Raw genomic sequence first — 22,373 nt, forward strand, 5'->3', positions numbered from 1 at the left:
CGCTAGAAGACTTGGGGCTTCAGCTACAGAATTATTAAATCAACAGAATTTATAGATGTAAAGTGTGTCTGCTTCTGTTTATACATATATGTGTATTTGTGTGTATGTGTAAACATATATATGCATATTTGTGTCTGCATGTATAGTGTGTTTATCTTTTCATATGTGTGTATAATACCTTTATTATATTTATATGTGGAAAAAAGTCATTTTTATATACACGTAATTTTATTTTTTCACACACTGTAATGAATATAGTCAAGAAATATATATTATGTGTATATGGATGTGTATGTGGATATGTACATATATAGTTATTCCTTTATCATGTTACTGACCCTGAGGTATGTGTCTCTTTTTGTCAACAGGGTCTTCATTAGGTTTATTCAAAAATACAAAAAGTACATTGTCCCAATTATTTATGATTAAAAAGTAAATAATTAAAAAATGCGTGCTTGCTTAGAACTGGAAGAGTCAGAATGAATGCAAATAAAGTATGCATGGCCAGATAGGAAAGAAACTCCAGATATGCTGTAAAGTCAGAATCCCTGTTAGAACACTTTTATGTCTTTTGGGTGTAATCCTGGAAGGCAGTATCCCATAGTGATGTAAAGCAAGGACGTTGGAGCAAGGAGGCAAAAGCTCTGGCCCTTATTGTGGAACCTTAGGCATATTTCTTGCATGGAATCCTAATTTTTAAAACTGTATGTGTGTGTAGTAGTGTACATATCACCTAGTTATTTTAAGGATTAAATTAAATACTGTAATATGAAGAAAATAATAGAACATGTTAAGCTTTGTTTGGATTATATTACAGTATTTGAAAAAAGAAAACACTAGCATGTATTGAGACATATTTAGTTACCACAATTTACTTATATTTCGCAGGCATAGTATCATTTAATACAGTTAATAATCCTTACAGATGGATATTATTTTTACTATTAGATATTACAGATGAATGTGGAGTTTAGAATTTGAATTCCTTGTTCAAGGTCATATACTTAACAAATGTCAGAGTCAGGATTTGAAATCAGTTTACTCTTAGAACTGGGATGTTTAATCAATACACTGACAAACACACAGTCAAATAAAAGTTAGCCACAACTCTTATCATCATCATCATCATTATTACATATGAAGGAAAAATGCCATAATTGGGGCTTCCCTGGTGGCGCAGTGGTTGAGAGTCCGCCTGCCGATGCAGCGGACGCGGGTTCGTGCCCCGGTCCGGGAGGATCCCACATGCCGCGGAGCAGCTGGGCCCATGAGCCATGGCCGCTGAGCCTGCGCGTCCGGAGCCTGTGCTCCGCAACGGGAGAGGCCACAACAGTGAGAGGCCCGCATACCGAAAAAAAAAAAAATGCCATAATTATTCACTAGAACTTATGTTAGTTCTTCAGGAAATATGTCTCCATTGCTTCTGTTCAGAGATTTGTATGTCTCTAAATTTTTAATAAATATTATGGAATTTACTATTGTAAAAGATACTGAAACTCTTGTTCAAAAAAAAAAGAAAGGAAAGAAGGAAGGAAATAAAAAGAGAAAAAGTAAATTAAGATCATTGTAGAAATTTGATTCTTATTTATGAATGGACTTAGAAAATTTCCTGATTTTTCTCCTATTATTCAGAAAAAAAATTTCTACAAGTTATGAATTCTTAAAGATCTTATGACATGAGACATTCAGTGTATTTAACCACTTTGTCCTGCAAAGGCTTTTTGTATTTATTATAATGTCTTCCCGATACTCTTCCAGCAAAACACTTTGATGTACTATTCATCATTTCCATTTGGGAGAACTAACTACATTCCTGCTTAGCTCTCACACTGCTTTCAGTACAATGTGTTTCAGTAATAAAGTGCATGCTTTAAGTGAAAGTATACGTTTTTCAATTCATAAGTCTCTTTGGCATAATTCCAGAGGGCATGACAGAATATTTATGTTATTGTTTAATGGCGATACTCACTTCTTTCTAGGAGCAATTTTTGATGAATCTGCCAAAAAGGATGATGAGGTGTTTCGCACAGCAGTTGGCGACCTCAACCAGAATGAGGAGATCTTACAGACTGAGAAAATCACATTTTCGGTGACATTTGTTGATGGGAACAACCCTTTTCAAGCAGTTCAAGAAGGTAAGGTCCATCAGCACTCCACTTTTTATTTTGTTTGTTTCTTTGGTTCAATCCAAATGACAATGAAATTAAAAAATTTAAATGCCATTAAACGTGGGCATCATTTTTGCATCTTTGCTGCATTGCTTTTCTTTTAGAGTATTTGGTAAATTTTAATCCTGTATTCCACTTCTGAAAGGGCAGAGTGTGGAAAGTTATTGTTTTAATTGAAATATAGTATGAAAATGGTCATAAATATTTATAATAAAAACTTTATAACATTTTATGACTTCAGTGTAAATGAAGCATTCCTTAAAAATACAACTTTCTATCTGAATTTTTACTTTTGTCTTCTTTGAGATAAGATAAGAAAGGAATTTTTGTACTTACTTAAATTTACTTAAAATAAATTTAAGTAAATTTATTTACTTCCTTCTTTGAGAAGGAAGTTTTCCTTCTCAAAAGTTTTCCTTTTGAGAAGGAAAACTTTCAGACACTACCTACAAATCAAAGATTTTGTGCTGGGATCCTAACATACTGACCTAGGCTATAAATTTTTTACTCTCTACAATGTGACAAATATTAAAGCACTTTTCTCCATTCTCTCTGTATACTTGAGTGAATTAAAATTTTTCATAGGTATAAAGTCATACAAATACAAATTATTTTTATTATACTGGAAAGATCATTTATATGAACAAAAGTTTTGATTGAAAGATCATACACTAATAAAATTCTAGTTTTGATGCTATTATTCGAATGAAATATTTAGCCTTTTGATGGGCAAAGTAATCATTGTCCATGAAAGTATTTGTGGTTAATCTGTTTTATATTTTATTGTGATAATATTTAGACTAAAGATACTAATACAAAATTAATTTAGTTAAATGAAACATTTCTTTTATTAAAAACTTAAAGAGGATTTGGCAGAAGAAAATATGGACAAGATATTAAATGGAGTAAAGTTTGGCAGGAAACTTTTTAAAGAAAAGTATTGAAGGGGTAAGGAAGATAAATGTTTTTAATTTAATGTATCTGCATGATATATAGGTAACCTTTTTTGGAATGTGTTTTTGATCAGTGGCATTGGCTACTATCAAAGCTTATTTATGCTTATTTCTGTCAGTAAGGGAATGGTTAGAATGATTAGTGGTCTAATGGATTTTCCTTCTTATTAATTTGATGGAGTGAAAAAATATTACTTTAATAAAATGAACAGAAATGTTTTAAGTAAAAGTTGTTTTGCAATAAAATAGGTTGTTCATATTAATATGATGGAATTTTAATTTTAATAAGTAAACACCAATTTAAAAAATCAGATTAATAGAAGCACCCAGTTATTTTCTTACATTTTAAATCAGAATTATCCTGGGAACTTGTAACTTTAAATCATGGTTATGTTGATAAATTTTCTATAGAAATGTTTAAAAGCTGTCTAAATTAATGTTAGAATTCATAAAGCAGTCTGCAAAAATAATAAAGTAGAAATTGTGGAAAATACCCAATAATGTAAAAGAATATATGCACTAAGAAGTATATATTATTCTTTAAAAGAAGTATCTATGATATTTCTTTCTCAACTATTAGTTTTATTGACTGGAATGAGAGCAGGAAAAAATTAGGACTGACTTCCTTTTGTGACTGTCTTCTTATTAACTACATATTAAGAATTGTAAATTAACTTTGAAGACGTGCTAAAATATTCATGCTTTTAAAAAATCCACTTTGACTGAAAAAATGTGGATAAAGCAATGAAAAAAATACAATGAGCAGAAGGGAATTAGAAAGACTGAATAAATATGCCCCTCACACCTTTTTAGAGACTACAATTTGAAAAACAAAGACAATTTTTAAAGTACCACAGTTAATCTGTTTACATATTGCTTTGTGTAGCCATTCTGCTGCCAACTAAATTCTGGAAACAAAAATATCTCTCAAAAGAACTATTGTGACTTGAAAGAATTTGTGGACTGAAAGAAAATTGAGAGAGTAAATAAGTTTTAAGTTTCCAAGATAGAGACAGCTAGATATTTGTCAAGAAAGAATGAAGAGCTTGACAGTTTGCCTGATGGGTTTTGATACTAACAGGATGTTCTGGACCAGATATTTTGATGGTCTGCTCTGGCTAATGAACCTGAAATAAGTTCTAGGAAACTCTGGAGCTAATTTGTTTCTCCATTCAATATCAAGAAAGATCTCAGCTAATTTTAGAAGTAAAAATAATTCTTTCTAGAGCTCTTATTATTAGTTTGCAAAAATAAGGGAAAATATTCAACTGAAAGAGAACAAAAAAGTATTCCGGAATATTTTCTTAAATGTTTTGAGGAAGTATTTTAGAAGAAAACTTCAACTGAACCATCAAAGATGGCCAACTTTTCTATCATCATATCTTGGCTGCAATACCATTAAAATCTATAATAGAGGTCCTTAAATCAGCTTATTTGTTTTTTACATTCTAAAGATAGACACGAGATTCAGTGATATCATTATTACCGATTGTTTATGCGTTGGCATTCCTGATGAACATCTAAAAATTCGTGGTTTTGAGCATGGTTTTGCTATGATATATACTATTTATGTTCGTGGGTTTTAGATGACATGGATTAGTAGGAAAATACCAATCTAGTTGATCAGCAGCAGTTGCACTGTACAATCCACTCAGTTCGTTCATCCTTGGTTTTCCTCATCTATAAATAGTGAAGAAATTAGAACATAAATGATGTATTTTTAAGGTGAATTTCATCTCTATAGATGAGATGTGGCACAAATCTTTAGAACAAATTTCCAGATTTAGATTCTTAAAGGATTATAGAAATTATAATTATTCACCTTCTCTTTAGAGAAGTCTTCACATTGCTGAAATTGCCTCCTAGTTTTTTCTGTGGCTGACTTCAAATTTGATTAAAGGATATATGGTAGTTGTCCTTTGTTCTGCTACCTCATCTAACTATTGACAGCAACGCAAAGAACTCATTACTATCACCGAAATCCAGAAAGGGTCTTTTGCAGGTTCAGTTGACCTGGACCAAAGCAGCTGTTGCTAGATTTCTCTCCTTACATCTCTTTTGTAGATTGTTTCCTCTGTGGGACCTATATACTGGGTATAACACAGATACACAAATGGCTGGTGTGAAAGGCACTTCTGTCTCTACTGAAAGCAGTAGCAATTGCTTATATTGTTAGCTCTTAACTGAGACCAGCACCACTATGGGCCACGAAAGGTGGGGATTTATATGAAAATAAGGTCAGGGAATGTAAGGAGAATGCATTTGTAAAAATGTTCACATTGGAAGGTTAATGCAGAAATATGACTGCATGTATAATTCTTGCATACATCAAATGTATCAGGAGTGATGTTAAGCACTGTTGATATTGAATGGCAAGATTCAGTTAAAACATTTTGAAATAATTATTAGGAAACATACCTAAAAATGAAATGCATAGTGAAAAGAGTGTAAGGACAGAGTTATACTGTAGAGTCACAAATGATTCTATGTGAAAGAAAAAGGAGTAACTATCATAATTATTCTCCTTTCTGCTATATTAAAAACCATTATAAACAATATAGTTATAAAAGCTGCTTTTAATACAAAAAGCAGTCATGATTAAGATTGCTCATCTTCCAAGTTGCAGCCTGGTCCACCTTTAACTTACTCCTTTGCGCACCAGGACGTGAACATTGATTGCTCCCAAAGTGTCTTGTAAAAATCGACATCTCACTTTAATACAGTGATGATTTCAGTTGGATTTGCCTCATATATCTTACAAAATAAAACTACTGTTAAGTGTAAAACAGTAAGACTGCTTTCATTTATGGTTTCTGAAATCAGTCTCTTTCTTTATTTTTAATATACACGTATCCGTATCATGTGTGTAAAAGGGACAACAGAAGAGTAGCAGAGCCATAAACAGTATAAGGAAATCTAAGTAGGAAAAAACACTTCTCTGAAACACATCACAATTCATTGTGAATACTTCTGGTGCCATAGGCTAAATCTGAGTTCAAAGAAGATGTAAATGTAAAAGAATGATTTATGTGGCTGCACTATTTGATGCTTTATTCCAGGGCTTAGTCTCATAATTTATATTCCTCTCTGCTTTAATAGGATATTTTTACTGTGATAAAAAAATCTGCTAATTCCAAAATTCTTAGATGGGATTCTGCAACTTTCCTAGCATAGGTTTGCAGTGTGTATACCTCATCAGCCAGTGTTTCCTGGACCAATTTTGGTAACTCCAATTTCAGCTTATTTTTTTGAATTGCCTGACAGCTGAACTTGAAAATTAGTGGCTCCAGGAACCAAGAAAAAATCTCTGAACATCCTGTAGTTATAATTCTTCTCATTCATTCATTTGTTCATTTTTCCCATTTTTTCATTCCTTCTTCCCTTTCCACATCAAGGCCAGTGTCGTACTTTGTCTCTAGGCCCAACGCTCTTTATGTAACTGGTGCCTAGCTACACGTGCAAAGGGGTAGAGGAATAGTGTTGCAGCTGACCAGCCATCTTCGGACACTCACAAAGCAGGAGGGATTCTTGATGTACATTTGGTGGCTGTCTGGACCACCTGATTCTCTCCATGAGTCTGGGATGTTTAGGTTGGTCAGTTCCTCAGTGCCAAGTTCTGGATCACTTTTCTCCCTACCGCCACTCTCTAAGGACTGGCCTATAAGATTTGGATTCAGAATCTGCTTATTGTGTGATCTTTAGTACTTATCATCAATGTAGTATTAAAATATAAAGAATTCTATATTTGTTAGGGACAACTCAGGCATGCATTCTTTTAATTATCTCATACTCTATGCCTTTCCATTAAAGAATTGCCCATCAGGAAGGATTAAAATAATATGTATTTGGAATCTAATTTTGAAGGTACTCAGTGAAATCAATCTATCCAAATACTTATTAAAAACCTATTACTGTTCCAAGGTTGGGCCAGCTACAATAGGAGATAGCAAATGAGAGGAAAGAATGTCTGCCTGCAGGAAGCGTAAACATGTACCTGAGGTGGGCTGTGGATTTTTAGAGCATGAAAAGACATTATGTCGTTGCCTTCTACGTATAACTTGCATTTTTAATTGTGTTAATAGTAGAAAGAAACATGATGTTCTAGATTTTTAAAACACTTCTTTTTCAGAAAAGAGAGGGAATTTCTTTTTTAAAGAAATTCAGTATTTTTACTATAATTTTATTGAAGATACACACTGCAAAGCTAAATTTTATTCTTTTTTCTGTTATTTATTGTTGTACTCCCGTATTGGTAAGCCTTTCCCTTAAGTCATTCAATACCACACTTTTAAAGTAACAGATCTCTATTACTATGAATAGATTGAAATACAGATATTTATAGGTCTTTATATCATAATTTATAGCCTTTCTGCTTTGGGGCCTTTTACCTACTATCTACAAATGTGTACTGTTGTGTAAGTTACCTCATAAATATGTATTTTAGCAATGTGTGCTGCTCTGGATCTTGTTTTATTTCGAAGAATCTTTAGCAGCTTTCTATGAAAGCTGTGTTTAATGGAAGTAAAGATGTATCCTTTGGTTGTTGCTTAAGTGTTCTTTCTTTCTACCAAATATTTTTCGTGTAATAATATCATACCCCTTTCTTCTGTTCTCTTGCTACCTCTATGAATAGAGTGCATGATTATGGAAGCATAATTCAGTTTTTAATCGGCCTTTTATGTTATTGATTTAGTAAAATAATCACCTATGTGTCATAAAGTGACTCGGAATATATGGCTTAGGAGGTTAAAAACCACACTTATGTACACTCTGCAATTGTAATGAGTCATAAAAATAGTTTGTTCATGTTGACAAACCAAAAATGACTTAACTATGTTCAGAATTTAAAAACTACTATCAGTAATATCCAACTTTCACATGATCCAGTCTACTTGCTTAATTTGAGAACAAAAGTAATCCGACTTTCTATTTTAACATTTAACAACTTATTTTTGCATGTACTTGGCAAGTATTGTTAGATTTATGGGAATCACATTGTGCATAGTCTTGTAGTATCCATACAATATTTTGTCAAATTATTTTGTAATTTTCAAAAGAATCATCATTGAAACACTTGCTTTTAAGAGCAGGACACACAAGGCAATGTGCAATAGGTAATTGCATATTCTGGGAAAAAAAGAATGACTCAGCAAGTACTTCTGGGGTGCCTCTAAGCTTTCAGCCTTGAGCAAATTACTCTGTATAATGCTGCGCTCTCCACTGGCTGCCTTATAATCTTCACACAGTTAAGATTATAACCTTTGTTATCTTGTGTTAGATCCTGACCTACAAGTGCTCCTCTTCCTTTTGACCTCCAATTACAGTGCTTTATAAAAACTCCTCATTCATCCCCTTTTTGATCCTTGATTCTTCATATTGTACTATGTTCACTCACAATATCTACATTTGGTTCAGTATGTGCTTTAGTTTGATACCATTTATACTGCTTGGGGGAAAAAAACATGGCAGTTAGGCGCATGGGCCGTGGAATTAGATAAATCTGCCTTTATATGAATGCTGCTTCATCTCTTATTATCTGTGGGACCTTGAACGCACCTATTGTCTCTGAGCCTCAATTTATTCATAAAATGGGGATAAATACATACTCCATAGGAATACTATGATCATGTGATTGTTGTATGATGAGTACATGGGGTAGCAATTATGGTTTGTTCCTCTACTAATCCAAATGCATTTTAATAATAGTGGAGTACATGATGACTTAGCACCATTGCATGTGTCCATCATAAATGTATATACCTTCCCAAACATCCTTTACCACATGTATTGGTAGTTCCCATGCATACCATTGATAATACTAAGCTTAATAACTGCCTAATCAGTGTCTTTTATTTTCCCCCACGTTGTTCCTTATCAAGATCCTGAATGCTAGGGTTGTAAATATGTTATATAAATTAAATGCTTCTGCTTTTTTCTGTCTTTAGGGGATAGTTGTGCTAGTCAGCACAGGAAGATGAGAATTACACTTGTAGTATAATTTATTTGGCAAATAGTAGTGATATTGCAACATGTGTACTTAGGGTTGGGAGGATTTAAAATACCTTGTTACCATTTCTGGGAAGTAGAGAAAGCCTGTGGGGACCAAATTAAAGCTTTCTGATGATTTGTGTAAGCTTAATACAATCAGTGAAGTAAATAAGGCACTGAATCATAACTAAATGGAATTCAGTTGTAGAGAGGCATAATGTTGTAGAAGAGTGATATATGTGAAGGTCAAATATAGAAATGAATTCAAGGAAAACTTTTTACTTTGAGAGGTGCATCATCTCTGGTATTTTGAGTTTATTTCTGACATGCTTGTTTAAAAGGTTATCTTTCTATGTTCTGCACTTTTGTATTTCAATATGGACAAATATTAACTCTAAAAACTTGATCATTGGTTTCTTTGAATTTCCAGTATTTTTTCCAGTATTTTCTTCAGTAACTCATAATATTTTCTCAGGAATTTGTGGCTCATTTCAAGACATATTTGCTTTTTGGTCCCTGATAGCCTAATATAATATGATAATAAGAATGGCTAAGCTCATTCCTTAAGCTGTATTTTCAAACATAAAAAAGACTTTAAAACATAGAAAAGACATAAAGTGTCTATTATACATGAGGAATATGTTTCAAAGTAAAAAATAAATATGTTTTTTCAGAATGTTTTTTTTTGGGAAAAAAGCTGTTCTACAAATCAAAGTCAGATATGATCTTTGTATAGAAAGTGTTTTTGAATAGAATGACTTTTAATAATCAGTAATTATTTTTGTACCTTACTTTTGAATTTACACTTACATAAAATCAAACAGAATATGTTGAGGTGGTCCTGTGTGCTTATTCATATTATTAAAACTGAGCACGGTGTAGGTAGCTCTGATGATAGAAAGTTACTAGGGGATTAAAAAAAAAAAAGGTGACACATTCCTATTGGTCAAAGAGAAACTGACACATCAGCCTCATTTTGTCTGCTCCCAAATCCTGTTCTCATTCTGCTACATTAATTTGTCAATAATCTTTATGTTTGAAATTTTTGAGTTTATCTTTTTATTGTTTTGAATTTCTAGGTTATTTTGACCAGTTTAAAGGAGTTTTACCTCTATATTAACTCATCATATATATACATTTATATATGCACAACCATACAAATACATATGCTTATATTAAACTATATATTAAACTATGTCTATATGTTATATACCATATATGCCATACATGCCAGCATATATACAAATGTGTATATGATATATATATATATATATATGATATATATGACATATATATATATATATATATATATATACCATATGTATTATATATACTATATCTCTATCTATGTATCTCAAAATAAGTTAACCAAGCACTTCTTTTTTTTTTTTTTTTTTTGCGGTATGCGGGCCTCTCACTGTTGTGGCCTTTCCCGTTGCGGAGCACAGGCTCCGGATGCGCAGGCCCAGCGGCCATGGCTCACGGGCCCAGCCGCTCTGCGGCATATGGGATCCTCCCAGACCGGGGCACGAACCCGTATCCCCTGCATCGGCAGGCGGACTCTCAACCACTGCGCCACCAGGGAGGCCCCACCAAGCACTTCTTTCTTGTGGTAATCCTTCCAAAGTTGATTCATGCTTTTCATGGGTAATTTGAACCCCCTATTTACTGTATCTGTTACAGTGGAACAAGGCAGGTTTGTTGTTAAACCACCATTATTCATTATCAAAAGTTTATGCCAGGGCTCTATGAGAGCACAGAATGAATCACTAGTTTACACTTCCTTTCCTTGGAAATTGCTTAAACCTTAAATATGAGAAGGGGAGACCAACTGGAAGAAAACTATGAATCACCCAGAACAATTCATTATTCTTTAAAAAATGAAAATGACAAGTGTTCATTTATTTGTAAGATACATTTAATGCATGAGTCAGTACACTGTATTAGGAGTTTATACAGATGAATGAGGTAAATTAACCTCAAGCACCCAAGGAATTTATAATCTAGTAAGAGAGATATACAAAAAGAGCTAAAGAAGCAAATAAATATTCTTTTTTTAAAAGAGTAGAATGTCATAAAACAAAGCAGATGATATTATGGTGATACTATGATAACAAATAACAGGTGAGCTGTGTGTGTGTGCAGTTTAAAACCAGGAGTTCATTTTTGATGGAGTGATTATGGAAAATACAAAAAGGAACATTTATGCTAAGATTTGAAGTTGCCAAGTAGCTAGCCATGCAGATAAGAGGAAATAGCATTCCAGGCAATTACATATGAGAAAACCATTTGGAGGCAGGGCTTGCTCCCTGTGTCTGAGGGATTTGATTATCTTTCGAAAACTCAAGTTTGTATTCTTTCTGTTGCTTTGCAAATGTTTATTTCCATCAATGAAGTCATTATTTGCTGGGTAGCAATGTTATTCATGAGTTCATTACCCAAATCTGCTTCAGTTTTTCCCTTTGGAAATGGATTGTGTTCTGAAGGAAATTCTGATGGTCCTGCAGGTCTCATGACATCTGGGGTGTGGGGATATCATTCTTGAACCCCTTTGGGATTTGAAATTCACCTGTCTGTAATGGATTTTGAATAAAGGTATGGAAACATTTGGGCTTTTCATATAAGTGAAAAGGAAAAAGGAATGAGATGAAACATTAAAAAAGAAAGAATTTTACTCAATTTTCTTGGTCTTTTAATACAGAGTAATGCACAGAGATACATTAGTATCTGAAACTAGGAAAGAAACATCATTTTGTGGCTTTTATATTTGCTGTATACTCTTGACAAAAGAGCCTCATTTGGAAAGCCCAAAAATGAGAAGTGGCATTTACTTATAGCTTATTATATCCTATGAGCTGTTAGAAGTGCTTCATTTTTTTTTCACCTAATCTTTATACTGCCTTATAAGCTATAAGGCAGTATAAGTTACTCTTACTAGCTTTTGACAGATGAAGAAACTGAGGTACAGTTAGGCGAGCTAACTGGTCACATCTGAAACCTTGAAAATAGTTCCTGGATTACTCTGGTTTCTGTTTAAGAATGCTAATTGGGAGTCCCAGACATATATCAGTTGGGGGAGGAGAGTGAGCTCAGGGTATTTATTTTCTGTCTCCTGTGTGAGGTCACCTTGAGCTGGGTGTTTACCTCAAACCAAAGTCACGCTTTTCTAAAGGCAGGCTGCTCTCTATCACTCTTATTCAGAGCTCCACAAATTTCTCTCCTCTCTCTCCTTTGGGCCTAAGACTGGTCACTACCTCACTTCTACTACCTCTGAATTCTTGTACTACTCCTCGTTTTTCTGCTGCATCCCACCCATATCTGTGTAATTTAGGTCTTTGAGAAATAAATCCTTCTCAAATTATGCTGTTTTGAGTTTGCCATTGTTTCCTATTAGGATTTTAGCTCGTATCAGTACTAACTAGTACATTCAACTGCCTATGTGTAAAAGCTCATCTTAGCTCACTCTATGTGAGTTGATGACTTGTTCAATCTAATCGGGAAGTGTTATCTGTTGGAATGTATTATTCAGAGTAATGCATGCACATCATATTGCAAAACTTAGAAAGAACACCCCACACAGACCTTTATCTTCTGTCTTTTACAAGATGAAATCTTCATGTTCATTGGTATTTTAGCAGCACAACAAAGGCTGACTTGATGTTAAAGATGCTGAGAGGCAGCATCCCTCCAGAAGGGCATGAGGTCTGACCAGAAGCAGGACTGATCTCCAACTGGCCACCCCACAGCATAGTCGAGTGACTTCTCTTGGAGAAAACATAATTCTTTTTACTTAAAATAATAAGACAAATGGAATGAACTTGATGAAAACTAATGTTCCAGTTGTGTATCTTCAATGTCTCTTTTTGAAAATCCTCTACTTTAAGGAAGTTGATGAATCAGTTGTTCACAAATTCTTGAATATTTTACTCTGTTTTCTATGGGGAGAATTTCCTTATATCTTTCTTTTATTCCATCCTTTGTAAGAGTGCTTTATTGTACAAACTAGACTCCTTATTAAGTTGCTGCAGGAAAAAAATAAAAAAAACACATTTTCTTGTTGGACAAATTGCACAGCCAAGTTTTTTGGTTACCTAGTAACTTATAAAGAGTAATAAGGAGAAACTAGCAAGTTACAAAAGAACTGTTTTGCATTTTATCTCTTTATTTCCCAGACCCATGGTTTAGTAGATACTAATGAACAGCTAATGGCCAAACAGCAGGCACCAGAGAAAGAGGAAACATAGAAAAGGTCCACAAAAGCATAACCAACATTGTAAAATCCTTTATTCCTTCCTTCATCCAACATTATTCAGCATCCCAGTACAAGATAGTGAGGTAGAATTAGTGAAGAATGTAGATGTAACTTAGGAGCACTCTGCATCTTTAAAGATCTAAACCACTAAGGAAGAATAAATATATGTGCACAGATAACATAATTACTAGGCAGTGGTTTCTTGAGGAACAAAATACAAAATTCAGTAGAAAATGAGATGATTTACAACCTAGGGATGGTGAGTTAAGGGAGAAGGTAAAGAAGAAATAAAGAGGAAGAATAGTAAGGCATGCTTTCTACTCTGAAAGGAGAAAAGATCTAATCAGAGAAGCAGCCATGTTCAAAAGTACATCTTTGTGACTGTGAAAGATATGATCTGGAGGTGGGGCTGCACTGAGAATGGAAGCATCAGGCCACAAGGACAGAAAGGTAACTTTTCTGTCAAGGTCTTTGTCTTCTTCCCAGCTTCAAGATCACACCTTTCCAAAACCAGTGGTAGAATAGTGAATTCAGCATGGAGAAAATCATGATTCAGCAAGTAAAATTAAGCATGAATAAAGACATTAATAATGACATCAGCCTTCATATAGCAAAGTCTTAGTGGGTTTTTTTTTTGGTTTTTTTTTTTTTGGTAATGAAGCAGAAGTACTGAAAATGATTTGAGCTCAAAGTGGCTGCTTCAAAAGCACAATGCCTCCGCTGTGTTTTAAGAGCAAGTGATATTTTTAAAATAATTATTCCACATCTACAGAAGAGTAATTGCTTTTCACATTAAAGAAAGAGATAAGCCCTCAAGTTTTATAATATAAAAGTGCTATGCATATGCATTGGCTAATGCTCTCAGGGATTTTTACTACACATTTGGCATTGTGTGCTGTAATTCAGAGTGTCATGGCACTGTGCTGTTACATGAAAACATGCATTGTTTCCTAACCGAGGTGGACAGAAGTAGGTGAAGAATAATGATATCCTGTTTTGTGGTTCTTTTATATGCATAGTCTGTGATTACTCTCTTTTTTTTTTCTTTAAGTGAGGTAGTTGTTTTAAATTAAAAATATTTTTTGATTGGTCATATTATTAATGTAGCCAATGAAGCTTGTTTATTTGAATAAAAAATGCTCTGCAATCTGTGAAAATCAGCATTCATTGTTAATTATTGCTTAATTTATTTTTCCATCTAAATAAATATTATTAAGAGCTTTTAATTTGCAAAATACTATAATTATTGCTGAAAGAGATATCAAAAGGAATCAATGTGGTTTCTAGCTTCAAGTATCTTATGTTTAGCAAGTAACAGACATAAATAACATTAGCATATATATAAGAAATTTTGAAACAAAGTGTAATCAATTATAAAGTTCTCAGTAGCAGTAAAATGAAGTGTTACGGGATTTCTAGGAGTGCTGATCTTAGTTTTATATTTTTACTTTCTTCCTCACCCACAGCTAGAAATAATTGTTTGTTTCCTGCATGTTCAGTGTGACCCCAGTATTTGGTACCAAATATAACAGTACATTCGACATCATCTCAGCTTTGTTGCCAGCCTTTCTATGCTGCTAATGTATGTGCATTCATTCAATTTATTTGATAATATTTATTGAATGTCTACTCTGAGCCAGGAATTATTTTAGGAACTCATCGTATAGTAGTGAAAACATAAATATCTTGCTCTCTTGGAGTGTATATTCTAGTTGAGGGAACAACAAATTATATATACAATTTCAGGTTGAAGAGTTGGTATGAAAAATTTTTTAAATTGAAGCAGCATAAGAGGGATAGCAATGATGAAGTTAGGGGTATCATTTTAAGGAGAACAGTCAGGAAAAGAGCTCTCTAAGAAGATGATTTTGAGCCGAGACCTGAAAAAAGACAGGGAGCAGGTGATGTGGGCCCCTCGGGACGGCAGAGAGTGTGTACAAGTTCTGGTAATAATATCAGCAACTCGAATTCGCCTGTCTTCTCAGGACCACGTTAATACCTGATTTCCATTAATTGTGGACCTATTTTATTTTTGTAACTACCTGTAAATTATCTGGCCAGTACCTGTAGTCTCTTACATCTTCAGGCCCTGCCTGGTTTTTGCAAATTTGTTTTGTAAATTGAAGCCCTTATTTGAACTTCAGCCCTAGGATTGATGCCAGCCACCTATTTCCACACATTATAGATGCAGCCTGACTTTCTGTCTGACTTTCTATTGTGTGTAAAAACCCTGTCAGCAGGCTTGTGAAAAGAGTCAGTGTACTTGCTAGTTAATTAAGCTTAATCTTTTTACCATCAACAGTTTGTATGGATTATTGCTATTATCTGTTACCATAATTTGAATAAACTGTTTTCATCCACTGTATTAAACTGTTAAAAATAGATTCTTCTCTTCTTCCACGATAGCAGTTTTAGGTGGATCCATACCCCCCACCCCCAATAGAACTACATTTTGAAGTTTTCCTTGCAGTTATATAGAAGGCCAATAGAATGTGAGTGGAAGTATGGACAAGTTACAAGTCATCTCCAACTTAAAGACAAGTTACTTGCCCTAGACAACACTTCTTCCCTTTCAGTGAACTGGAATATTGCTGTGTCTGTGACCCAGTTCTCACCATGCTGGTAAGGACTATGCAGTAGCAGGTTTCAGAGGAATGAGACAGAAGGAACCTGGCTCTTCTGTAGAGCAGAGCTACCCTGGGTGAACTGTTATATATTAGCATAACCCTCTGTCTTATTTAAACCTACCCTCTTTGGGATTTCCTTGTTCCAGTAGGTTAAACCTTAGCATAACAATTATAAGTACCTCGGTAAACATCTTACTATATGAGACAGACATTCTACTGCTCCTGCTACCCTGGTGAGGATACCCAATTTTGGGGAACCAAACACTCCACTTCTGTTTTTTTCCCACCACAGTTGTGTCTATCTTCCTTTTTGCTGCTGCTCTTTCTCCTCCTCTTCTTCCTCCTCCTCCAACAGATGCAGTGAGGTATAATTTACATATCATAAAATCCATCTATTTTAAATGACGATTCAGTTATTAGTAGTAAATATACAGAGTTGTGCAACCATTACCAAAATCCAGTTTTTAGAACATTTCCATCACCAACAAAATCCCTCATGCACATTTGCAATCAATCAATCCCCATTCCCACATCAGCCCCAGCCAACCACAGATCTGTTTCTACAGATTTATTGCTTCCAGGCATCTGATGTCAATGAAATTAGACAATATGTTGTCTTTTGTTTCTGACATCTTTCACTCAGCAGGAGTTTTAGATGTTCATACATGTTGTAGCATGTATCAAAAATATATTTCTTCCAATGATGAATAATTTTCCATTGTAGAAATATCACATTTTGTTTTTCCACTCAAAAGTTAAGAGACTTCAGGGCTTCCCTGGTGGCACAGTGGTTGGGAGTCTGCCTGCCGATGCATGGGACACGGGTTCGTGCCCCGGTCCAGGAAGATCCCACATGCCGTGGAGCGGCTGGGCCCGTGAGCCATGGCCACTGAGCCTGCGCATCCGGAGCCTGTGCTCCGCAACGGGAGAGGCCACAACAGTGAGAGGCCCGTGTATCACCACCCCCCCCCAAAAAAAAAAGTTAAGAGACTTCAGATTGTTTGCACTTTTTGATTATTATGAAAAATGCTACTATGGATATTTATGTATAAGTCATTGTAAGGTCATATATATTTTATTCTGAGTCATAATCTGCTTGGGCTGCTGTAACAAAACACCACAGACTAGGTGACTTAAAGAACAGAAATTTATTTTTTCACAGTTCTGGGCCGCAGGATAAAACTTCTAATAGTGTTGGTGTCTGATGAGAACACTCTTGGGTTGCTGCCTTCTTCCTGTGTGCTCACGTGTCCTATTCTTTGTGTGTGCATGGAGGGAGAGAAAAAGCAAGGTCTTTGGTGTCTCTTCGTTTAAGGATACTAATCCTTTCAGATCAGGCCCCACCCTTGTGGCCTCATTTAACCTTAATTACATTCTTAGAGGCTCCATCTCAAAAATTCAGTCACACTGAGGGTTGAGGGCTTCAACACTCAGATTTTGGAGGGATAGAAACATTCAGTTCATAACATTTTTCTTGGGTAGATATCTTGGAAGGGGAATGCTCAGTCATATGATAAATTAATGTTTAACTTCCTAAGTAACTGTGCAACTGTTTTCCAAAATGTGTACAGTTTTACACTCCCTCCAGCAATGTATGAGGAGTCTAGTTTCTTCACATCCTTGTCAGTTTTGTGAAACATATAAATTGGAATCTAATTAAGGTTTAAATTTCTGTTTCTCTAATGATTAATGATACTGAGTATCTTTTCCTGTGCTTACTGGCCATCTGTATATTTTCTTTGATAAAGTGTTTATCCAAATCTTATTTGTATTTAATTAGATTTTATGACTTATTTAACTTTAAATATTCTTTATATATATACTTGATAAAAGTTCTTTATCAGATATATGGTTTGCAGATATTTTCTCCCAGTCTTTTTTCCCTCTCTTCTTTTTTTTTTTTTTCTTGTGCGGTACGCGGGCCTCTCACCGTGTGGCCTCTCCCGTTGCGGAGCACAGGCTCCGGATGCGCAGGCTCAGCGGCCATGGCTCACGGGCCCAAGCCGCTCCGCGGCATGTGGGATCTTCCCGGACTGGGGCACGAACCCGTGTCCCCTGCATTGGCAGGTGGACTCTCAACCACTGCACCACCAGGGAAGCCCTCCCTCTCTTCTTTTTTTTTTTTTTTTTTTTAAACTCCCACAACCCTTCCTGTCTCCATATCAACAAAGTGTATGTTACTTAATTCTCTTGCCCCGCACCTGCCTCTCCCACTAGATCGTGAGCGCCACAGCAGGTGAGATTTTTGTTCGGTTCCGTAGCACCTGAGCCTGGGGCAGGTCAATAGGTGTCTGCTAATCCAATTAATAGCCCTAGGTAGGTTTTGCAGAAAAGGCAGCCACGGTCGGTGCCCGTTCGGCAAAGCCAGATGGGCACTGCCATCCTCCGACCAGGGATGAAAGCGGTTCCTAGGTCTGCCCTTGGCCCAGGGGTCGGCTCTGCTCGTCCCCAGCCCAGCCTGTCCGCCTCTTGCCTTCACGCACGACCTTGGGGCCTCACTTACGAGTCTCAGGGTCCCCCGGCCACCCCTTCTCCTCATAACCTCGCAGCCACCCCATCCCCCAACCTCCCTCAGCTACCTCCGCCTCCACAACCCCCTCCCTCTCTTCTTAATGGTACTTTTTGAAGTGCAAATTTTAATTTGTTGAAGTTCAGTTTATCAATTTTTTTCTTTTAAGTAGCTTGCTTCTGAAATCATATCTAAGAACTCTCTGAATAATTCAAGGTCACTATGATTTTTCCTGCTTTCTTCTTAAAATTTTATATATTTATTTCCTTATATTTAGGCCTAGGAGCAATTTTGTATTTGAGTGTGGTATGAGACAGTATTTTGGCATGTGAATATACAGTTTGCCTACTCTGTTTCATAGAAAGATTCCTTCATTGAATATCCTTGGCCCCTTTGTTGAAAATCAGTTGACTGTAAACATATAGGTTTATTTCTGAACTTTCATTCCTGTTCACTTGATCTATATGCCTGTCCTTATACCAGTAACATATTGTAGACTTAGAGTAAGTTTTGAAATCAAGTAAATTCTATTTCCTCTTTTTTCAAACTTACATTTGACTATTGTGTCCTTCTCATTTTATATAAATATTAGGCTCAGCTTTTAATTTCTTCAAAACAGCTTTCTGGGAAATCAACAAGGGTTGTGTTAAATCTATAGGTCAATTTGAAAAAGGTTGCCATCTTAAGAATATTGAGTCTTTTATTTCATGAGCGTAGAATGTATCTCCATTTTTTATAATGTTATGATTTTAATATAATAATATGTTTTATTATTGTAATAATATTTTTTGCTTTTCACTGTACAAGTCTTATGCTTTTAATTTCTTCCTTAAGATATTATTCAGTTTCATGATACTGTGAATGGAATCATTTCCTGTATTTTATTTTCAGTTTGTTCTTCCTAATATATAAAAATAATTTATATACAAATATATATATATATATATTTTGACCTGGTCACCTGTGGCCTTGAGGAACTCAAAAGTTTTTCATGTATTCCTTTGGATTTTCTACAAACAAGATTATGTTATGCAAATGAAAAGTTTTAATCCTCCCTTTCTAATCTAGATGGCTTTTAAATTTTTATTTATTTAAAAAAATCTATTTTCATGATTACACTGCTTAGAACCTCTAATACAATGTTGAATATAATTTTGAGGCAAGAAAACCCTTCCTGTTTCCAGTGTTAGATGGAGAACATTTTGTCATTCACATTTGAGTATGAGTTAACTGTTTATTTTCCCTAGAGGCCTTTTATCACATTGAGGAAATTTATAGGATTTATGGGAGTTTATCAAGGCCCACGATGACTCTCTTATTCCCCAGATAGCCTTGTTAAATTTCTGGCTAGTCTTCTGGTCTGCTGCTTGATCAAACTTGTATTGCAACCTCAGGTTTGTAAGGTATTGACCTTCCTTAATTGTTTGATACCTAGATTGTTATCATTTTCTCTACTGCCTATGAGTATGATTTTTTTTTCCCCACATACCACTCCGAATCAAATCCTCAACCTCCTGGCATGGAAGCTTTTGGTTTTCATGTCCTTCCCTAGCTGCTAGAACTGCCTTTCCAATGGAACTGAGGAGTGGGGTTGGGGCTGAGGCTAAAATGCTATGGACTTACTCTTCTTATATAATGTTCAGTAGTTTTTTTTTTTTTTTTTTTTTTTAATAAGTGGTTTTCAATTTGTTGTATGCCTTTGGTTAGATTTAAGAACCCTGAAAAAAAATTTTGGTCAACTTTGTCCAGTTTTATCATTGCTTTTGGGGGATATTTGCTGAGCTTCACACTTTGTCATTTATGAAGCTCCACATCATCCCTCCCCCTTTTATAGTAGGGATAGAGAACTTTAGATGATAAGATTAAGATTTTATAGAGGAAGTATCATTTTAGCTAAAAAATTAATGGTAGGGAGTATATGAAATTCATTTATTAGGGTATTTCAGAAGGAGAGAAAAGTATCAGAAAAGTGGACTCTGGGTAGGGAAAAACCAATAGTTTAGTTTGTGGAACCTTATCTATTTTAAGGACCAGAAAAGTTTGGCATAGTAAAATTAAAATGAGCTGGTAATAGGTTTTGAATATCAAACTAATGTTTCTGAATTTAATATCTTAGGAAACAGCAAAGAATGAGAAGTTTTGAGTCATGGAATGATTGTATATTTATGTATATCTACGTTAGGAAAGAAAACAGCATCCCACAATATATAAATGATAGACTAGAGGTCAAGAAACTGAAATCAGGAAAACAGTTGGAAATCTGTTGAAATTGTCCAAATGGGAGGTAATAAGTTCTCCGACTAGGATAGCTATAATGGGAAGGGGGAAAGTGAACTGCTATGAAGCTATGCTGCTGGAAGACTTGGACCTTACTGTAATTCTGGGGCCAGTACAAGGAAAAAAAGAAGATTCCTAGCTTTTGGCCTTTGGAACTAGACTAATATAACATTAATAGAAATAAGGAACATAAAAGGTAAGACATATAGGGTAAGTAAGTGTAAACAGTAGCTAGCACTTACTGAATTCTTAGTATGTTAAGGCATAGTCATATGAGTTTTACATAAATTATTTAGTTACTCCTCACACAGGCCTTTGTATATATTAGAAAAGCAAGGTGGTGAGGTTAGTCAATTTTAACCAAAATTAAATAACTAATAAGTATCAGAGTTGGAATTTTAACCCCTGTCTGAATATACGTTTCAGAATATAACTGAAAATTGGCACTGGGGCTCTATAGAGAAAGGATGGAGCAATGGTTTAACATCACTTTGGAGGTGAAAGTTAAAGCTGATATGGGATGAGATTACCAAAGAGGAATAGAGGGGAGGAGAGAAACCAATTGATGTATCACTGCAAATACTTATATTTTGTGAGAAAAGGAAATAGAGAAAGAACAAGTTTGAAATTGAAAGAGGAACCAGTAGAGATCATTATCCCTGAGGAGAAAACCCTTCTTTGGAGGGTGGTTATCTCTTTTTTTTAACCTTTGCTTTGGGTCCGTGTCACAAGACCCCACATAAATTAAATTTATAGTTTGACCCACTTTTTTTAATTTTTAAATTTAATTTTATTTATTTTTTTATACAACAGGTTCTTATTAGTCATCCATTTTATACACATCAGTGTATACATGTCAATCCCAGTCTCCCAGTGGGGGGTGGTTATCTTAACTGTCATTAAATGTTGTTTGGATATGGGCTGTACTAAGTCCATGGATTCTAGAGATGAAGAACCCCTGATTAAATTATACAGAGAAGTTTCTTTATAGTGTTTGTGGTATTAATGGAAGACCAGCACAAGCAGTAAGGAGCAAGTGGATGGGAAGGAGTGAACAACGCCAGTAGAGTCTTTATTCAGTGTTTGATGATGAAGTTATATGTATATGAATAGCTAGAATTTAGTGAAACATTGAACGTGAACACATGGTATTTTTGAATTGAGTAGAAAAAATCTCAAGGGGGTGGGACAGACATTTATAAAAGCAATTTGGCTTAGTAAGGTGTTAAAAAGAAAGATTTGGTAAATCTTGAACTTTGACCTAAGGAAACAATCATTTTTTTGTTATGGAGAAGGAAAGTTGAGGAAATTCACGGGAAGTGGTTATAATCACCTCAATAATACTTAAGGCAGTGGAACATTGGGGAAGTGAAGTGGAGAGTGGAAAATGTTTGGAAATGCTGCTGGGGAATGCCAATTAGGGATGGTTGAAAATACTTCTGAGTCATAGTAAGAATCAAACCGAGATTTCATAGCAAGAATCTGTAAGAGATTATGTAAGACCACCCTTCATAATATTCTCCAGCAATATTCAGAATCTGTCAGCATAATGAAGGTCACCATTTTAGGTATAAATATTATTTTATCTATATTTATGGT

General features: G+C 34.9%; 1 protein-coding gene across 2 annotated transcripts in view; it reads left to right on the forward strand.

The window, feature by feature from the left end:
• GRID2 (glutamate ionotropic receptor delta type subunit 2) overlaps positions 1-22,373 on the forward strand; it is a 1,351,788-nt gene that overhangs the window by 264,119 nt on the left and 1,065,296 nt on the right. For both annotated transcript variants that reach the window (XM_060094744.1, XM_060094753.1), the window contains exon 2: positions 1,980-2,135. In XM_060094744.1, coding sequence (XP_059950727.1) covers positions 1,980-2,135 — 156 coding nt within the window. The remainder of the gene's footprint in view (positions 1-1,979; positions 2,136-22,373) is intronic.

The sequence above is a fragment of the Mesoplodon densirostris genome, chromosome 1, assembly GCF_025265405.1.
Source record: "Mesoplodon densirostris isolate mMesDen1 chromosome 1, mMesDen1 primary haplotype, whole genome shotgun sequence".
Classification (NCBI taxonomy): Eukaryota; Metazoa; Chordata; class Mammalia; order Artiodactyla; family Ziphiidae; genus Mesoplodon; species Mesoplodon densirostris.